The following is a 20,881-nucleotide window of genomic DNA, read 5'->3' on the forward strand; positions in this document are numbered from 1 at the left end:
CTGTTTTAATTTCTGGGGGGAAAGATTTGCTAGAGTTTGTCTGTCAGCAGGCTGTGTGTGCCTGCTGTCTGACACGTTTCTGGGTTTAGTAATGTCTCCTAGTACACACATGACTGATTTTGGAATCTTCTGTAATACTCTTAATAGTTGAGTTATGTTAGGTATCCAGAGAGGACTGCAACAAATACTGTAAATAAACTTACTATGTTTCGAGCAGAACTCAGATTGAATTTACTTGTAAGCTTGTTGGTCATACCTATTCCCTTCTGGGTAGAACTTTGCTGTCAGTGATTAGATGGACTGGTTAAGCAGACCAAGCATGTTCATGTGATAATGTGACAGCAGAATTGGTTGATATAAGGCTTGTAGCTGAAGGGGCATCTATCCCCATTACGAGGAGCATAACAAAGGGATACAGATTAAACATTACTATGTTATTTCTTCAAGAATGGGGAAAGTTAAAGAACTAGAATTTCATAATCACTTATATATGAGTTACTTTTAATGCTTTTAAATACATGCTATATAGAGAATGTCTGTTATGTGCAGAGAGACTGACTGATATTTAATCCCTGACCAGTAATTCTATTCTCTGGAAATCCAGACATACAAGTCTGTATACTAGAATTATTTTCTAAGACAGCAATAGTATTTTCGACTACTAGGGAAGGCAAACCGCCTCAGTTAAACCATTTTGAACTCATTAAGAGATAGCAGTAGAATAAGCAATCTTTTAATGATGTTAGAAATTAAAGGTTGCATCATTCATGTACTCAAATAACTAGATTTGTATAGAGCCTAAACTGTGTTAGACCAAGGATTTTAATACACTGGAGGAAAAAAGTACCATCGTACCACCAAAAGGCATAAATTTGAGCTTTCTGGAGCAGTTCAAGAACTGATAGAAATAATGTGCTATGCCAAAATATATAGAGAAAAAAATATATGTAACAAAACTTTTATAAATTTTTGTGTATTAAAGCTCTTTCAAGGGAACTGTTGTATTTGATTATTAGGGAAGACAAATGGTGTCTAAATATGTAACTGATTGGTAGAATGGGTGTCAAAAGCCAGAGCTCAACTAAGAGTAGAAGTGTTTTAAGACACTCATTTTTCCCTGTTGTGCCACTAAGGATGTCATTGCATTGTATTTTGAAAGAGACTTTTGGTTAAAGTCTTTGGTTGGGTTATCAGGCTATTAGCAGGAATTATAAGAACTGCAGAAATCTGAACGAAACATAACTTTGGCTATGAGTTGTATCATCATGCTGTATGCTTAGTGTAGATCCTGGATAGACATGGCATTCAGGAAGAGAAGCTGTAAAAAGGAGATCAGAGCCTTTCATTTGTTTGGTTTACAGTCTTGTGTCATGCAGTTGGCAACACAACTCTCAGGTGTTTGTGCTGATAGTATGGCTTTGTCATAATGCTTAAGTAATTCTGTAGTATTCTCAAGGATAGCAACAGGGTGCAGTAAAAAGGAGTTCAGATCTAAACTAAGTGTCACCTTTTCTGGACGAAAAAGTTTGTGTACTCTCATTTTTTATGTTTTCATTCCCCTAAAATAGTAGCACAAAGTCTGTACTTCAGCCAGTTTTTCTCTTCGTATTTTATGAAGAGTAGTGTTTGGGTTGTACTAATGGTGTTGAGTTCCTGTTTAGAAAAGGACACAGCAGCTACTTGGTGCTTTCCAGTCACTTCAGCTTCTGAATTTCTTGTAGCTCTCAGGTAAATATGACTTGTTTGGGTTTATTTTCTGTGCCTAAGCATAAATGCATACTATCCTTAATGATATTAATGAAAAGAACATTTAATACTTTTTGAAGATTGCTTTATGGTATGTATGCCTTTTTTTGTCTTCAGTCTGATGTTAAGGTAACATTTTGCATAATGAGGAAATAAATTTTAAAATAGTTCCTCTGAGTTAAGATTTCTTCAGTTCAAACACTTTGAATATAAAATAGTAGAGAAAATTGCTGAACATAGATCAAGGAGGAAATGACATAACATTCAGTAGCTTTAGATAAGTTGGTAAAATTTTGAGGATTAGCGTTTCATCCACTCATTGAAGTACAAGTCAACTGGTCACTAAGCAGGTAATTTTTCATACTGAGTTAGACATTTCCTTTTCAGTAGCTCATGCTTCTCTTCTTTTGAGTCCTTCATGAAACATTATATGCTTACATCAGAAACTCGGTTCTAAAACTTGATTTCTTACTGATTTAATTTTAAACTCTTTGTTTCAAGGGTATTGCTTTACAAATTTCTCCTGGTTGGTTGTCTATAATGTATAAAATAATAAATGCTTCAAAGCACCTAAGAGTTCCCGTTCTTCTGCCTGGTATCTTAAAATCTTACACCTGTTATTAGATAGAAGTTTCAGAACCAGGATCACTATCAACTTCTTGTGTTTATTTAGCCATCTGTTATATGTGGAGAAAGAGATGCAGGTGAAGTGCCATACAAATAACTCCTTGTACTGTATTTCGTCTTTATCTCATTTTTAAAATAAACATTTTCAATTTCATACATTTATATTTCAATTTTATACATTATAATTTCATACATTCAATTCATACATATATCTCCAAATACAGAAGAGAACTTTTAAGACTAACTGTAATGAAACTTGTGCTGTGAATGTAATTACTCTTTTACAACTTCTATCATTTAGTTTAGATATATTACTTTAAAAAATATAAATAGAAGGAAGTATGTTTTCTGAAAGTAACACAGCATGCACGACAAAGAAATCATATTTCTAGGGGTTTTATAGTCTTTGGTGTTAGAATGGTGAACTTTCTATCAGTTGTGTTAATTTTCTTGTGTATCTTGCCTTACTGAAAATTAAACATACTGGTCTTCTAAAGCATAGATGAAAAATTGCCAGAATAAAGTAGTTTATGAATGTGGTTATGTAATTAATCATAGATGATAGAGCATAGTTTTGTTTGTTTGTTGGTTTTGTTTTGTTTTTTTCTAAAAATTACTTTATTAGGTTGAGAGTAAATTGTACACTAGGTTTTGGACAGTTTGAACTAGGACAAACAGGTGCCACTACTAAATACTTTCTTTCTGCACTTGCCTGCTACACAGCAAAACACTAAAGACCAGGATACTTTATCTGAGCTCTGCAGTCTGAAATGAACCACTTCATAGTCATTATAAACAGCAGTACTGCTATCTTGATTATACAGATTATATTCTTGAGAAATGATAGCTGATCAAGCTAAATTAAAAGGGAACTCTAAGACCATAAATTCCAGCATTCAAAATTCCTTAAGTGATTTTAGAATTAAAATAGTTAATTTCTATAAATGGGGAAGCCTATCAGAGGAATTACATTGTTCTCATTTTATTTGCTGAGAGGGAGTGTGCTAGTATGTCAAGGTAAGGTTATCCTTGTCTGTCACCACATTACTATCTTCTTAAACAAAATAAAAATCTAAATATTGTTAATCTGCAGTGTAGCTTGTTGCCATTGTCTTGTCTTTTCTTGTGGGCTATGATAAAACCCTAAATGCTAAAATAATTTTACAGCCGATCTCTTCTGCTGTTGACATAAAGTGAATGAACAGTCAAGATTTCATTTTATTTAGGTTTGTAATCTGAATTTTGTATTAAAATAAAGCTTATTAAATACCTAATTAGTTATTATTTTCACCAGGATATCTGAGTGGTTTTTTAACAGCAATGAAGTTATCTTCAGAATACTCCCCATTTTACTGGGGAAATGAGGCCAAGGAATTTCATTCCCAAAAGTCAAAACTACATGGGATATGCAAATATCCAGATTAATCCACTGCTCTTTTTAAGTGTTTTGATAGCTTTATAATGTTGTACATTTATTACATATGGTGCATTTCCATTTGGAAGCGCTCATTATTCTGCAGTGCTGCAAGGTCTGACTCCAGTTATTTCACATTGCCGTGCAATAGAATACAAGGGACGCTTACATCCCGCTTTTTTCCGCTCCTTCATGACATCGCATTGACCGTCAGATCCTTTATTTATTTACCTATGCTTCTATTTTCTGGTTTCCATTGCAACAGCTGTAGCTTTCTGTTTCTGGTTTTCCAGTCTGCATGGGCTTCCTCTCAGCTATTCTGTTCAGATGTCAGCATTCACTTTGTTGGCTCTCCCAAAATGCCGTGTGGGCGTTAACTTCCAAGCAGTTGCTCAGTTTTCACGACTGGGTGCCTCATAGCATGGCTTTGCCAACAAGCTGTAATGGTAATTTCTGTAGCACTTTAGAACTTTTAGATTAGGATAGACTTGGTTCTGTGCGGTTGGGAGAGTTTCCAGCTAAGCTGACACATAAGAGTTATAGAGATCTAAAAAAAGAGGAAATATTATGAGAGTAATTTTGCCAGCTTCTGATGAGTATGCGTGAACTGGAATTCTCAAAACTAATGATTTAATGTAGTTTCTCATCCTTATGTGGTTTATTACTGATGAGGGAAATTTTTAAAAGGATACAAGGCAAGTTTTGATACAGAAATAACCTTCCTGTTCAATTTTCGTGTTCCTAGAAGCAGTTTTACAAATCTGTGTGGTTATTTGAAACATCACTTACAAAACACTAAATGCATACATAGCCTTATTATTGTAGTTTTAAATTTACTTTTTTTGAACCTTAACAGAAAAATTCAACTTGAAGAAAACTATCTAACAGTTTAGGAATTTATTTTGTGATTTATCTATTGCAGTTAAAAGAAGCAGGAAAAAGTATTGTAATGGGAAGATGAATTCTGAGCACTGCTAACTCCTGCTGTTATTTATGGTAATTGCTATTTGGAATTTTGCCTCTACAAGGAAAGATTATTTTTTTCATTAACAAAATGTGGGAGAAGTCCAGATGAGAAAGCAGGCATTAGATGGCACAATATGAAAAAAAGAGGAAAAAGGATCAGGTAAAACACCACATGGAAGAAAAAGCTTTCCGTAACATAATTATGGTTTATCCTTGTTCTACATGGTAAATTTATAAAAGAGGTCCATAAGATGGTTGGGAATTTTGTGGACTGATCAAGTTAAACTTAATAATGCTAGTACAAATATGGAAGAAGTAAGAAATTCCAATATTGGGTGTGTTACTAAGGAAAATACCATTTCTATTAATGATTGAAACAGAAATTGGCAGTGGTAGCTCAGAGCATAATGCCTTTTATACTTGTGGAAAACATGACACCTCAATTCAGTGTTGGATAACAATGTGCCAAATATAAAAAGGGATTTTCATTTGGCATTTTAAGTACTCATTCCTGCTTCTAATAATGGTATGAGGAAAGCAGTTCCTATTCTGGCTGGATGAGAAAATGTCTATAAATGAAAATTAGTAAAAAATTGCATTTTTTTTTTACCCGCTAGTATAGTTTACAGTGTAAACTCCTTTTTAATGGCCTTTTCTAGTTGTGGTTGACTTTTAAGTGGATTAAATATTTTCAAAGAAAAATATGTAATGCCTGTTTATTTCAAGACAAGCACAATTCACTTCCCGTCTGTTAAAAATCTTGATATTTATTTCCAAGAATATTTCTATTTTATCATCTTGTCTTCATTTTTGTAGGTTTGTTTGAATTTAGCTTCCAGAAAACATTATAGCTTCTTACTCTGTAAATTAGTCTGAGAGTCAGATGATGAGGTGCCTTACTGTTTCCCCTTTCCTTTCAGAAATATGGTTTTATATTATAATGTTTAATATCTGCTATTCTGTTCATTGAAGTCAGGGTGATCTATGAATGCAGTGACATTTAGATCATGCTCTTTTATCCTGATGGGCAGCTGCCAACATTCTAAAACGTTTTTTTTTAATCACCAAACGAGAGAATCCTGGGTAAAAAAGTTTGGGATTACTTTGGGTAGAGTATTTTAAATTATAATTCAAGACACTCTTTTTAATTTAAAAGGAAGTATAAAAGTTTAGAGCAGGACCCTTTCTTGTGCTGCCATGATTCTTTACTTTAGGATTGTAGTTCACTTAGAAATCTGGTTCTGTCATGCAGCTCCTCAGTTTGTATCATGTTGCAACTCAACAATTTACTGAGCAATTACTCACACTAATGGAACAACTTGTAAGTGACTGCTGATGACTGTGAGTAATAGTTTTATGGTATATAAGCAAGTTAATTCTTAAAAAATCAGAGGAATTTAGAGTCCCTTCTCTAAAGCTGGCCAACAAATAAACCCTGTCATGTTATAGGTTTAAAATAATATGATGTGGCACAATGAAATACGTATAATAACTATTAGAAATTTTCCATGTTGTATATCTACCATTGTATTTTAATTAGTTTAATTTTGGCTGCTCCAGGTTTTATGCATAAAAACGTCTAGATGTTTGATTCATATCACCTGCTCTGAATACTGTTTTTTGTATAGTGCTAAAGTCTTTGCATATTAAATACTTTCATTCAGCCTGGGTAAAATAATAAGAGACTGTCAATGCTGATATACCTTAAATCTCTGTTTACATTAATGTGTTCTTCAATTATTTACTGATATGATTCTAGGTTTTTTAAGGAAAGAATATTAGTCTGACATAAAATGAAATATCAGAAAAGAGCAATTGTACTAAAGCAGCAGGAGAACATATTTTAGCAAAAACAGATTATCTGTGTTACATGGTTTAGTATATGAATTTCAGGGGTTTACAATAATACTTTTGCAAATGTATTTTAAACATGTAAATAAATGAATTAGAAATGCAGAATTTGGAATGCAACAGACCTTTGAAGTGGAACAAGTACAATCCAGGATCTTGGAAACTGCTGTCCCACATGAGTATCACCGGGCTAGCAAGAGCGGTAGTGAACTCAGTACTATGTACAGTATAAATAATCGTCATATTTTGAGCAGCAGGCATCATGACCAGCTGATATTTTCTTTCCTCGGGACCAGTTGTTCCCAAGAGTGCATGGCTGGAGCCATATGATCTTATCAACACATTTGAGAGCCTGACCCAAACACTGACAGAGATTTTGCTGCAGCAATGACTGTCATAGAAGAAAGTCGCCCTTTTGCACAGCAGTTATCCAATGTCTACTTTACTATACTTTCACTTTTTTGTTTTAAACTTTTTGTGAAGATCAGCCTGGCTATACTTAGTCATTTCTACATTGTGAAAGGAAACCGTAAGGAAGCAGCAAGGATAGCTGCTGAATTTTATGGAGTTCCTCAAGGACAAGGTATATTTGTACATACTCTGTTATCACTACTATTTGGGGATTTTGTTGTTCAGGTAATTACCTATCTGCTAGCCTCTTTTACATTCAGTTTTTCAAATTATATGTGAGTGGTTTGTGTTTTTTTTCCTGTAGTCCTTGTGTTTTGTATAACAAAAATTATCTGTAGTATAATTATCTGTAATAATATAATAATAATTATTATATTAATAAAATATTGCAATAATAATATTTGTAGTGTAATTATCTGTAGGAGTGTTGTTAGATTTTGTGAACTTTCTAGTTTTTTAAATTGTTTTTTTTTATTAATATTAAGTTCAAAAAATTCAGAAAAATGGAAATATCACAGCCAGTTTTCTATTAGGATAGAGGCCTATATTTAAGATGGTTGTATATAAATAAGATTGCCAAATACTTCCCAATACAGGACTTTTTTCCCAATTGCTCCTACTGTTCCCCAGCTTACTATGCATAGTTGAAATTTTCCATGTTTGGCATATGATTATTTTGCACCACTCTAGTGAAACTAGTCCAAACATTTGTGAAAATTATGTCTTGATTAAGGTAAAATTTTCTTATAGTGATTTCTTTTGAGAAGATATAGTCGTCATGTAGTTTGAATAAATTGTCTCTTGGCACATACCAGGAGCCTAAGTAACACTTGTTCAGGGCCAGCTTTTTGGCATGTGTGTGAAAACCCTTCAAATTTTACCGGGTTGAAAGCTCTTGTGAAAATTCCTTTTGCTGTTCACAAGCAGAACTTTAGCAGAACTGTTGTCCCAAGCTCATCTGTAGTGATGTACCGTTTTCACTCAGTTGTTCTTTTGCATTACAGAACACTCTTTCTTCTAAACTGTGGCTTGCTGGTACATGACTGAGCCCTGATTTTGCTCAGCTTGGGATCCTTGCTACCTCACTTGTCTTTATTGTTGTCCCTTGTATTCTGGGATGGCATCAAGCTGAGTTAGGCAGTGGAACAGGAAGACTTGTCTTGCCTCTTACTGCCTTTACTCCTCATCCCTAGGTACCACAAATGTGAAGACATAGCCCAAGTTAAATGTAATGGGAGAGACTATAGGAATGAGCCAGAAACGGCTTCAAACTCAAAAGATTTTTTCAATCTTCAATGTTGGGACTAAAGTTAGATATTTTGTGTGAGGGTGTTAAAATATGCAATCCAGAAAGAAAGGCTTAAATCCTAAAGTAGGAATTAGCTTACTTTGCAGAAGATTTACTTGAGGTGGATTTATACCATGTGTTTTCTGCACAAGCTCTGAAACTCAGTGTTTTTTACATCTGAGCCTGTTAATGACACCATTTGAACTATTATGTACGTGTGTGTGTGAGTATATGTGCAGATACATAAGTGTGGGAGGGGGTGGGTGTGTATGTATAATATTCACTACAGTAGGATAGGAAGAGCACAGACAGGAATACTTGCAGATAATGGGGAAGGCCTTACTTGAAATCAAGATATTTTTTCTTTGCCAGAAACTGCTGGCTAGCTCTAAGACAGCTCTTTATGGGAAGACTGACACACAAGCTGGGGACAGAAGGAAAGAGACTTGGGAGGAACTGGAGGAAAAGGAGTAACAAGCATTGGGCTGGAGAGTAAAATAGTGTCTGTGGTGTTACCTGTTGCAGAACCCAGGAATCTGTAATTCAGTCATTTGTCAAAAGTCTCATCTATTATACATAAAGGAATGTATTATTAAGCATTCTAGTAGCTGGCCAATGCAAAAGATGAAAATCTATCACCCTTGCAAGTTACTGTTTTGGTTATGTAGCAGTTTTTTATTGATTTAAAAGATCAAACATATAGTAGATTTTATAGTTTTCTGCTTGTTTTATTAAAAGAAAATAGTTAATTCAACTATTTTGTGCTAAAATTGTACTTTTTATATTTCAACATCAGTGTGCCTTCATTTCTCACTGTCCAGCTTGCAGTGGTTGTTTCTGGATTTATAAGTTGTATGCACATATTCCTACATAATCTGCTATTCATCCATTTGTTGTGACTAACAGCAGCAATCATTACTCTTTGGGATGGAAATAATTCTCCTCAAAATTGTTATCTTTTCTTAGTTTAGTTCTGTGCCTGTGGAAGGAGACATGCTAGTGTCTGAACTCATGGCATGTTGTGGGATTTGATCTGTTGGTGTTGGTGAAACACAGGGATGCCTCAGTAGAGTTTATATAATTCATGTAGCAAAATATCCTGTTAAAAGTGATACCTAAAAGATGTACAGTAAGGAACATGAAGCATGAAATAGCTTAAAACATTACATTGTAAAATTAAATACTGAGTGTCCTCCTAATTAGTGATCCATTCTGTGTTTTTTCTCAAGTAGCAGAAAAACCTTGGCAGAAAGAAACAACGCAAAGAACCACCAAAATAGATAATTAGCCTAGCGTGTATCATTAGCTAATTGAAGTTTATAGTGTTTCAATAAGTAATTCAAATTAGAGAAAATGTTTCTTTTCATTTTCTAGTTTTAACCTGATTACATACTCGCAAAATTCTGTTAGCACTGGTATTTCAGGTTTGCTTTTAATAAAAAAAAAAATAAAATTACTTATTGCTATTGTAATGTCTTAGCTAGGATAGAATGCTATAATTTTGAAGAAAAAACCCCAAGCCTTTGGAAATAATGTGCTACTAGGCACCAGCATTATTTCATACTTTCTAAATTGACTCCTTAAAATAAGTTTAATTGAGTTAAAATCTGTCTTTTAGGAAGTCTGTTTAATTGAGGATGTTTCAGGTACAGAGCAGTAGTTTTTGGTGGATCTCCTTTCATCAAACTGAAGGTGTAGAAGTCAGTTCATGAATTGAGGCCCAGGGATCATACAGTTCAAGGCTGACTTGCTTAGGTTTGTCACCTTTTTCTTTATTAAATATAAGGAAACAGCTTTGCCTGTGTCATCTGCTTTATGTGGTCTTGTTGCTATGTGGTAGTAGTGAAATGGGTCATACTTTGTTCCTTAATATTTCAGGAATATTTTCAGTTTCAATAGTCAGCAATCTACGCTCCGTCTATCCTTTGGATCTCATGTGTATATGAATGGAAGGATAATGTCACAATAATTAATTAGAAATTATACTGTTTATGTGGCATCAAAATACAGGAACTAGATCAGTGTTCAGCATCAGCTAAGCCCAAAATAGTGCATGTAAAAGCTCTACTAATTATAAGACACATTAATTTGTTTAAGGAAATAATGTCTGAGTAAAACCTTTGTGTATAGCTGAAAGGTACCTTCAGAGGTGAATTGAATGCTCTAGGATCAAATATACATGAGTTGTCTGGCAAATGTTTGGCTAACCTGTTTTTAAAATGCTTAGTAATAGTAATTTCTGCGGCATTCTTATGCAACCAATTGCAGTTTTTACTGTTCTCACCACTAGACTGCTTCCCACTTCCCCCAAGACTGACCTAAATCTTTATTTCTGCAAACTAAATACATGAAATATGACTGTTTCTCTCTGTGTGTGAGAAGTAATCAATTTAAGGACTATTATCATGCATTTTCCTACTTCTGCGGTTTTCTTTCTTTTTTAGAATAAAGTAAAAAATATTTAACTTACTCCTAAGTCTTATTTTCTAGCACCTGGAGTTACTGCAGTTGCTCTCTCTTGGACTTGTGCCAGTTCATAAATAGTTTACAGACATCTTTACTGATGTCTAATTTCCCATGTTAAACAGAGTGCTCCAGCTGAGACTTTATGAGTGTAACCGGGGGAACTATTAGTTGTATACAAGTGGAACACTTATGTCATGTGCCATGTATATGGCACCCTATGTAATACCTCCGGGAATGATGCTGTCCCTCAGCAGTAAAGTATTTTGGATAGAGTCTGTAGTCTGTAAACCACATGTTAAAACAAAATCACTGTATTGTTCATTTGCTTTTTCCTCTCTTAGTACTGTGTACTGGCCTTCAGCTAATTTCATGCTGTCTTGGAATCAGACAATTTCTCTGTTTTACTTGTCTGTTTTGAATTGTTTCCCTCTGAGCAATTGTAGCATCTACAGTTTAGTATCATCTACTACTTGCATAAAAATAAATACATTATTCTATCATTCACAGTATTAGAAGCTTGGATAGCACCAAATGCAGGACAGAACTCTGCAGTCTTTTACATTTGCTTAAAGTGAAGACCTGTGTCCTAATAAGTTGTTGGAGTTTAATACTTTTTTTTCAGTGAAGTCAGTGTTATTTGTACCATAAAAAATTAAATGAAAAAAGGATCCATTCTATTATAAAGGTGTCATTTGCTGGGTTATTTTTAACTTTGGCACTAATTTTGTAAACACTTACTCATATGCACTTGCCCCATTGATTTGAAAGGACTGATTAGTTGTTTGGAGCCAAGTGCTTTGCAATCAGGGACTAGAGTTGTGTTGAAAATAGGTTGTGGTGACTAGTGTTTATTTATTGTGTTGAAGTGAACATTTACATATTCATTGCATTTAAAACTTTGAAAAAGTCAACATTTTGTTCTTTCTTAATGGATAAAGTCGTAGCAAGTATATGTTTGTTCCATTTTAAAATTCTGTGCCCTACAAACTGATGCAGAAGAATAACCTAGCTTGAAAATTAACTTTGTGTATATTTAGCTCCTTAGCAAACTATGTGTAATGACAGTGATCTGCACAGTAACATTTCTTCTCTCATGGTATTTCTGGATCTGTGAAGAGTTTATAACTCAGCCTTTTGTACAGCTGTTGCTGGATGAATGCTGGAGGGTCAAAAGCAGCTTTTAGACTCTTCCTACTGTACTGGCTAACTGGTCATATCATGAAAGTGCTCTGTGTATAGGAGCACTGGGTTGGAGCTTCAAGTGAGTTTTATAGTTTCATTGCTTTGGGATGAGGTAGTAGTGCTGTGATATGAGGTGATTTCGAAGTTTGTGTGTCAAATCTAAAGAATTAATCAATTATCAGATATTTTGGGTCTATAAGATATAAAGTCTGCCAACAAATACTGGTAAGATCTTGGTTTGTATGAAAGAGCCTATATTTCATTACTATAGATAACTTAATAGAAGGAGGCATAATTCCCACTCAGACTTTTTTATAAGGCAGAAAGTATCAAAAGTAAACCTGATATTCAGTTTTTGTCAAAATATATTTAGGTACAAGCGGAAAGTGATAGAGAGCAACCTTCTTATGAAAAAAATTAATTTGCAGAGGTTAACATAGCATAAACAACAAACAGCTAGTGACATACATATACAGATACCTGGGGTCTGAAAAACAGGCTAAGTAGCTCTGAGAATAAAAAATGACTTGTCTTAAATATCCTAATTTTTAATGTTACCTCTCTTCAAAAAAATTTGTATAAAATTTCACTTTACCCATAATTTCACTTTATCCCTCTTTAGCAATGTAAATTAAAGTTATTTGAAGGCAGAAATTGTCTTTATAGTATGCTTATTAAAATACATGCAGAACAGGAGAGGTTGCCCTGGTTTCTTCTAAGCTTAAAAAAATTTACTCTTGAATAACTGTAGCAAATTCTAAGCTACCCATCTTTGCTGTATCTGCCTTGGAAAGCTCAGTACACTAGTTAGGCTAAATTAAGCCATTGACAGGCCTGTGGTAGTTCAGTCTACTGGAGTCTCCGTCTTCTTCCAGAAACAGGTAAATACTATGAAGTTTTCTGTTTCCTTTTTTTTCTTGTACATTGAGAACTGCTTGAGTAGTCCCAAGAGACTGGTCCTTAAAATACAGCTCATAAATAGGCAATAATGCTGTGTTTCACAGTCAGAGATCTACTGTTTAGAAGGCTTGTAGTGAATGGTTAGAGGAAAGTTTTCATATTTATTTTATCTGAACAAATTGCAATTGATAATGCCACTCAACAACAGTTGTTAGGTAGGGAAGATCAGCATGAGACATTTTCTCAACTTGCATTCCACAGAGATCACAATTCTATTAATAAAAGCCATACAAGACCTCTCTCAGCTTCCTGGATACAATAGAGATTCATTTAGCAATGACAGGAATATCGTATGGCATACCTATTCACCATACCACTTCTGTAAGGCACCACATTTAGCATTTGTTTTTCATTTGCAGCACATAAGCTAGCGGTGTAAAAATGCTTAAGATAGTGTGAATATTCCTTTTTGAAAGTTTAGAAGGGGGGCTTTTTTGATGCAGCTCATCACTTTCTCTTGGATGCCAAATAACTTTGCCTAGTATGACAAATGGCTGCCAAAGGAGAGTCATACTTCACAATAAAGCCATTAAGGCACTTTTTTTTTGAAGGAAGAAAATAACACCACGTATTAGACAAATACCAGAACATTCCTTTTTGAAAATATATTCTACCTTAAACAGGTTTTGCTCAGCGTTGTCTGATGCAACTAAATTGGCATGGCCAGAGCCCTGACTTACTTGCAGCAACAAAAATCAAGAACATCTGTTGGCAAGCATGTTACTTTTAATTCAAATTTTTTCATTTTTTACATCCCTTATCTTAAAGAAAATTTCTGAGGCCACAGACACTCCTAGTGAATATGTATGCTGGAGCCTTTTTGCATGCTTGCCTCCCTGACAGAAACTGATACAGCCTGTCATATGGATTTGTTTTTGGGGTTTTTTTACTCTTCCATGTATGTCAGGACCTCCTTGAGGTCCACCAGCTGCATTTTTTGGTTGGTTTTATTCAGGTGTGTCTCCTTGAAATGTTTTTTTTTCTGAATATGGGCCTTGCCACCAACCTAGGCCCCATTCACTTGTTTGGAGTGTACACTCTAAACTCATATGGAAATGCCCTTCGTCAATTGATTTCTGTATTTTTCTGTGTGAAATGAATAGTAAGCTTATGAAACACTATAAGTACAAAATGAACATTATGAACTCCGATGTAGCTTAAAATCTGGGGTTTTAAAGGTGCATAGCAATAAGTCTGAAAGGCAATCCTGGGGCAATCTGTCTGCAAGGCTTTAAAGATGTTAAAGAAAATATGCAGAAAAGTGCAGTACTGGCTTGGGGCAAGCTCAGTTGTACCATCTCCACTGGTCTTTCTTGCATTGGTGAGGCACAAGGCAACAGGGGAAGACCAAAATAGCAAAGCTCCGTGAAGGTGATGTTCCTTCCTTCAGCCACTGGATTCTTATGGCCAGGGTTTTGCTATTCACATTCCTCTCGCGTAGGGGATGTTCTCAAACATTCACAATGCAGGCAAACAGCGAGTGAACTTCTGCCAGTTAGATGATGATGGCTTGAGGGGAATTGCATAGCATGCCTAAGTACTGAGCTTTGCCCATGACTGCAGCAATGCTGGCCGCTTGGCCATAAATCCTTTGTGGCATGCTGCATCTGTTGCACTAGTGGATGTTACTCTCTGCCATGTCTGGAGTCTTTCTGGCAATTGATATGCTCTCTCTCTTTATGGCTGTTCTTTCACTGTAGTTGACTGAAGATTCCTTCTGGGGTGCCCTTTACTCCTCCTATGCTGAATACTGGCTTCAGGCCTGTGAATTTCTTTCTGTCAATATCTGAAGCTCAGGCCTGCTTGGTAACTTATGATGTGCTTAGGTTCCACCCCATGACTTCTGTGATTTAGTTTAGTTAACATATTAGCAAGTATTCTGTGTTACTGCTGCCTTGTCTGCATGAAGAGTCTGACAGGTACACATTGCAAACAAGCCAAGAAATGTAATAAATGTGTTATTGTTACATATTTGATTTCTGGGAGGCCTGAGACAAAGCCTTTTTTCATATCAGAAGTTTAAATCTTTTTTCAACCTTCAGTTATGATTCCCAGCATCCAGGGACACAAGGTATAACAACTACAGAAATCTTAGGAGAAGAGGTAGGAAAATTACTATCAGCCAGCCATGCTTTAGCTAACATCATCATCATCATTATCATCATCATCATTCTGTGATTCTGTAGGTGGCCTTATCACTCTCTATAGCTCCCTGAAAGGTGGCTGTAATCAGGTGGGGGTTGGTCTCTTTCTCCAGGCAGCAACCGACAGAACGAGAGGACACAGTCTCAAACTGAGCCAAGGGAAATATAGATTGGATATTAGAAAAAAGTCTTTTACAGAAAGGATGGTAAAATACTGTAATGGTCTGCCTAGGGAAGTGGTGGAGTCACTGTCCTTGGATGTGTTTAAAAAAAGATTGGATGTGGCACTCAGTGCCATGGTTTAGTTAAGGTGCTGGGACATGGGTTGGACTAGATGGTCTTGATGGTCTCTTCCAGCCTACTGATTCTGTGATTCTGTCATCATCATCATCATCATCATCATTATTATCATTATTTACTACTACTACTACTACTACTACTACTACTACTACTACTACTACTACTACTGATTTGGATTTCCAGCTAAGATTCGGTAATGAGATTGTATTAAGAGTATACAATAGACTTTTTTAGTGCTTATAATGATGTAAAGCAATATCATTTTATGGTTAAGTAACTAGTGACCATGAAAGCATTATCTACCTATCCGCTGGTATTTGTCAAGAGGACTGGTTGGTGACCTGGTTAATGCCTAAGCTTCTCGTTGACTTAAAACACCACCATACTTGCCATGAAGAATGGCTTGATGCAAGAATCTATTTAACAAACAAAAAGTTGTTCCTGGCCTTTCCCTGTTCTGCTCCTAGAGCTTTGTCCCTGTACTTTTATGGTGCATTTATGTTCCTTGGCATTGAGCTGGCACTGCAGAATGTAACAGTGGTACCACTGTGGCCTTGTAGGATGCTGTTTTTGTCAGTAACCACAGTTCCTCAATCCTTCCTAAAATTAGCTTCATCTTGGCATCTTCTATAGGGAGGAATGTTCAAGATTTATTCTGATTCATTTTTGGTGATATCAAATGGCAGGCCACTCCTGAGGTCCTGGCACTGAGCCACAGGGAGCCTGTCTGTCATTTCAGTTTTGTGGTTGCAGGGTGTGGATCACATGAGGAGGAAGAGTCAGTTTCTAGTCCTCTTCCAGAATGTAGGGTGGCAGGTTCCATGCAGTCACTGTGACCCCATAGTTATCCTGGTCATGAAAACAGAGTAACCTGAAAGTACAGAACAGTTTTGGAAGCAAGGTGGGTCATCAGTTTTCTGGTTTGAGATGGCTGCACACAGAATACTGATCTGTGACATTTCAAAATAGTGCAATTTTGTGCAATTTTTCCTAAGATAAATTATTGTTATAGAAGTTTGGACTGTATTGCTTTGGACTGCATATGTTGAAAGGTCAAGAGGGTCTTGGGTATTGCAGGTTGTATTAACACATTTTTTGTGTGTTACCACAATTGCATCTCTGTTGCCTTAAAAATAGTCTTGAAAATAAAATGAGTTCCCTGCTGAAAGGGAGGGACAAAAATTTACTTCTATTTTCATTCCCACCTGTTGAGAACTGCTGCCCCTTTAAATTCAGAGCTATGTGCTGACATGGAAATGTTGAAACTTTATTGACATTTCCTTTCATAAAAATCTGGACTAAAACTATTTTGAAAGTTTCCTTTAACACTTCTTCCTCTGGGTTATAAATTTGAACAGAACTGATTATTAATGAAATGTAACATAGTACTTTATTTAAAGCTTGTATGCTAAATTAGGTTAGAATTCCAAACCCATCAGTAAAGTCCTCTGGTTTCCTTACTCTCAAACTGTAGCATCTGCTGATTCCTCTGGCTACTTTTTTGAAGATAACCACATTACTTCCATGAGTAACTGTAATCTAAATGCTGACCCTAATTTCTTGTTTGCCAAGTCAGGAAAAATAATGGTCAACTGTATTTTTTACATGCTTGGACACCTACTTACACTTCTGTGAAAGGTTTTCTGGCAGATTTTGCAAGTGTTTTGATGCGTTCTATAGGGAAAAAGCTGAACAACAGGATCTCAAACTAAGCCTAAGTAGTTTTGCAATTTTGAATGTTAATATTTTTATTACCTAATGAAGTTGAAGGATAATGATTTTTATTTTGTAGCTAATGTAGTCCAGGGCATAGATGTCCAGGCTGACATGAGAAAGATCACGTAGCAATTCCATGTCAGAGGTGGAAGTGAAATAGCGTGGTCTTCAGCCTTACTCCAGGGTTTTAACCATGTTCATTCCCTCATCTCAAGTATATTTTTAACATAATTTCAGATTATTTTTGATGCTGTTTTATTTTTTTGGGTTTTTTTTTTTAATTTTGTATTTGTGAACTCTTTTAATAAGACTTTTTAATGTTTTTTGCCTGGAAGTTGAATGGTTTGGCCTAGCAGAATTTAGTGAAAAGTTTCTTTTAGAGTCCTGAACTGGATAAGGTTTAAAGCACAAAAATGCATATTTCTTAATGTCCTCTAGAGTATTCAAAGTAACTCAATAAGTGGCAAGCATTTGTGGAATATCTCTGTGTAACAGAGGTACTTTTCCTGTAAGCCATGCTTTGAAGGTGGAGGGTTTTGGGGGTGGTCTAACTGCGTTGGTAGCTCATTGTTTCCTGTGCACTTGTCTGCACAAGAGAGCAGCTGATGCTGACTCCTGTGGGGCTCTGCCTCTTTGAAGCCATGGCAGCTGTCTGTGTACCTGCTGCTTTCCTGCCAGTCACACCTCCCAGACTAGTACGAGAGAGCAGAGGCTGGAATGAATGTGGAAAGCATTTGTATGAAGTACTTCCAGGTTTGTTCCACTCCTGTAGAAAGGCACAGATTCATTCTCAGCTGACAAGCTCACCCACAAAAACTCCCACAAAAAAATGTAGATTTTTTTCTTGCCAGACCACTGTCAATTCCTGCTCTGCAGTCCCAGATGCTTTGCTTGATCCTGATCCTCACCACCTTCTCCTGAGAGTCCTGGAATTCCATTCCAAATGGAAATTTAAAACTGAGATGAGCCTCAGAGCCATGGCAAGTGCAAAAATGTCAGTGTTTATTTCTCACAGGAGAATAATGCTGGTATCTTCCTGCACAGGCACATGTGTACACATCCCTAGTATGCTCTCCTGTTAATTCCTCTTCCAGTATTTGTTTACTTGGAAGAAAGCACTACAAAGTAACATATAATTCTAGTATTAACGTAATATATTTATAATGTCCCATTTATAAGTTTCAGATTTACACACAGAGTCTGATTGCTGGATATCTTGAAGTGTTTATTTCAGTATGGGAGATATTCTGATTCATTCAGCTAGATAAAACCTGAGGAAAACCTGCAAGCAGCGTAATGTCTGTGAGAGTGCTGTTTTCTTCTTGTGAGAAAAGCAGTAGCCCACCTGCTTCTGCTCTGTAAAGGGTGTAGTGTGATTCCAAGCAAGACAGTTCTCTTGTGCAGTAGCTTCAAGGTGAAATTTGCAGCTGCTCTTTCTTCTTCCCCTCACCCTACCTAACTATAATCTTGCCTCTGATTTTCTCCTAAAAGAAACCCAAGAGGGATATATAAAATTTCATTAAATATCTGAGCATTGTTTCAGAATTTTAAGTTTTGTCAGCTACCTGAAAAGAGTAGTATCAGTGAAACTCAGCAATATTAATTTGCTTGTTAAAAATTTACAAGTGGCTAATTTATATATCTGTAGAAGGACATAATGAGGAAATGCCAGGGAAGTAAGGTGACATTTTAATATGGTATTATTACAGAGAAATCAGTGTCTTCTACCATGATGGAATTTTATAATTGATTGCTTGTCTCTGCAGATTTCTGTTGTATAGTCTCAGCCTGATACATAGTAATGAACAATAAATTCTAGCACACTTTGGTTGATTTGACTATTAAAAAAAATATTGCTCTGTGTTCTTCTGACAAGTCTACAGCCTTACTTTCATAATGGCATCAGACTTTCAAAATATTTTATTTTTTTTTACTCAAAACATGCTTTTATTCAGGACGTAGTTTCTGTTGACATTTGTAGATAACTTGCCCCCTATGAAAAAAAAACAAAACCAAGAAACAAATCACAGAAAACTGGGAGTGTTTCATAGTTTCATGGATTCTCCTGAATTCTAAAATCACTCCTAATTGCACATTACATATGAGTGAAACCTAATGCAGCAGTAATTGTTGTTACTATTATTAAAAGAATTTCCATTCTGATAAAATAATTTTGGTTTTCTCTTTTTGGCTGCTCAGTATTCAAGCAGCAAAGCATTTGAATACTTATGCTTTAAGAATCTGTTTCTTTTTTGTATTAAATGATTAAAAAATTAACACCTTCTTTCCATTTAAATCATGTAAATAGTTAAGACTCATGCTGTAGCTAAGCTGATTCTTTCTCTGTTTTAAAAATAGAAAATGCTGGAGCAGTCCTTCCCTTCCCCCACTCTGTAGTCACTAGTCCAAGCTAGTAAATGTTACTGAATGGATTTCAGTGTTGTAGCCATTCTACAGTAAGTACAGCAAGATTCTTTGTGAAAAAGCGAAAGGAGGAAAAAAGGTAGTAGAAATCATTTGTGGATGTTCGTCAGAGCAGAGCACCTGCACCAATGACAGACAGGCTTTCCTCGAGAAACAAATCATGACAACAAACACTGCTGTTCAGAGGAGCCAGAATCTCCCCAAAAGACGCCTAGAAAGTGTAGGGGAGTGTCCTGCGAAACGGAAAGCTAGCTGGGGTATTCTGACCAGCCAAGGTTAGTATAGCAGCCATTTCAGAAACCGGGTACTGAAATATGCTGAGCTGACCCAATTTATCATGGTCTAGCTATAAAACGGAATTTTGTTGTTTTTTATTTTCTAGCTGTAATGTAAATGCATGCTTTTGTTAGTGGCACTTTGTTGTCTTGCATGGGTTAACAGAAGGGTACTGAGGCTATTTTTGTTCTTTCTGCTCTCTTATCAGCTGATCTAAAATACCATTTCTTGTTTATCTGCCCTATTTGTCTTGTGCAAGTGTTTAAGGCTTGACTTACCCTGACTTTTGCTGTCCTGTCGCAAGGTAACTGGATACTGAAGGTTAATTGTTTACTATGGGGAACCAGGGAATGAAAGGAGGGGGAGGAATAAACTTTACATATAACTTCGTGTGTGAGGAGTCTATAGATAGCTGAAATACGAGGCAGTAGACGAACACAGGTGACAGAATTGTTGTCCTGTACTAAAATACTAAGGACAAAGATATAATTGTAAGGCTTTGCATAGAGAAGTACTTAGGAAGTATTTAAGTTGCTGAACACTGACATTTTCAGCAATGAGGAATAAATTCTGTTGGAAGTATTTAGGACTCCTATTGCCTATATATTTTCCTGTATATTCTTTTTCATCGTCCAAGTGTGTAAAAGGGAGCTCTGTGTAATTGTAAGAGCCTTAAGAGGAATTTTTTTAAAGAGTGATCATTATTCCATTTAATATTTGTGATATCGTAAGGTTTAGAGTGAAACAAAAAAAAAAGAAGGAAGTCAGACTTGAAATTTCTGACAATATGACATAAAATAAAAAACTGGAAATGTTAAAACAGTCAATGAAAGGAGTACACAGGAGTTCATATGTTGTGCATTAAGGAACTGTGAATTTACCATGTAAAATATAGCTATATGTTATAGAAATCAGAGTTATTCTTAAAATACTTTTGGTGATTTCCAGTATTGACAGTTTTAGACCTAAGCAATATTCAAGATTTAAGCACCAGTTTCATTATCTTGTGAGTAAATATTTGAATGCAATGATACTGTATGGTTGCATTTATTCATCAGCTTGAATACGCAGAGCATCTTTTGCCCTCATGTTTTTCACTGTTTGGACAAA

At 35.7% G+C, this 20,881-nt stretch overlaps 1 protein-coding gene across 10 annotated transcripts in view; it reads left to right on the top strand.

Annotated features, from left to right (window-relative positions):
• Window positions 1–20,881, top strand: part of ASB5 (ankyrin repeat and SOCS box containing 5) — a 41,822-nt gene that overhangs the window by 5,736 nt on the left and 15,205 nt on the right. The window contains exons 1-2 of one of the 10 annotated variants that reach the window (XM_086891585.1): window positions 16,229–19,770; window positions 19,980–20,075. The exons of 5 other annotated variants lie outside the window; for them this stretch is intronic. Coding sequence is in view for 2 of the 5 variants with exons in the window: in XM_086891584.1 (XP_086747710.1) it covers window positions 6,992–7,187 (196 nt within the window). In the remaining 3 variants the exon portion in view is untranslated. Of the gene's footprint in view, window positions 1–6,915; window positions 7,188–16,211; window positions 19,771–19,979; window positions 20,076–20,881 lie in introns of those variants that run through there. 4 more of the 10 variants (XM_086891584.1, XM_023924996.2, XM_023924999.2 and 1 more) reach the window with 4 other exon arrangements.

This window comes from Cyanistes caeruleus, chromosome 5 (assembly GCF_971803275.1).
Source record: "Cyanistes caeruleus chromosome 5, bCyaCae1.hap1.1, whole genome shotgun sequence".
Classification (NCBI taxonomy): Eukaryota; Metazoa; Chordata; class Aves; order Passeriformes; family Paridae; genus Cyanistes; species Cyanistes caeruleus.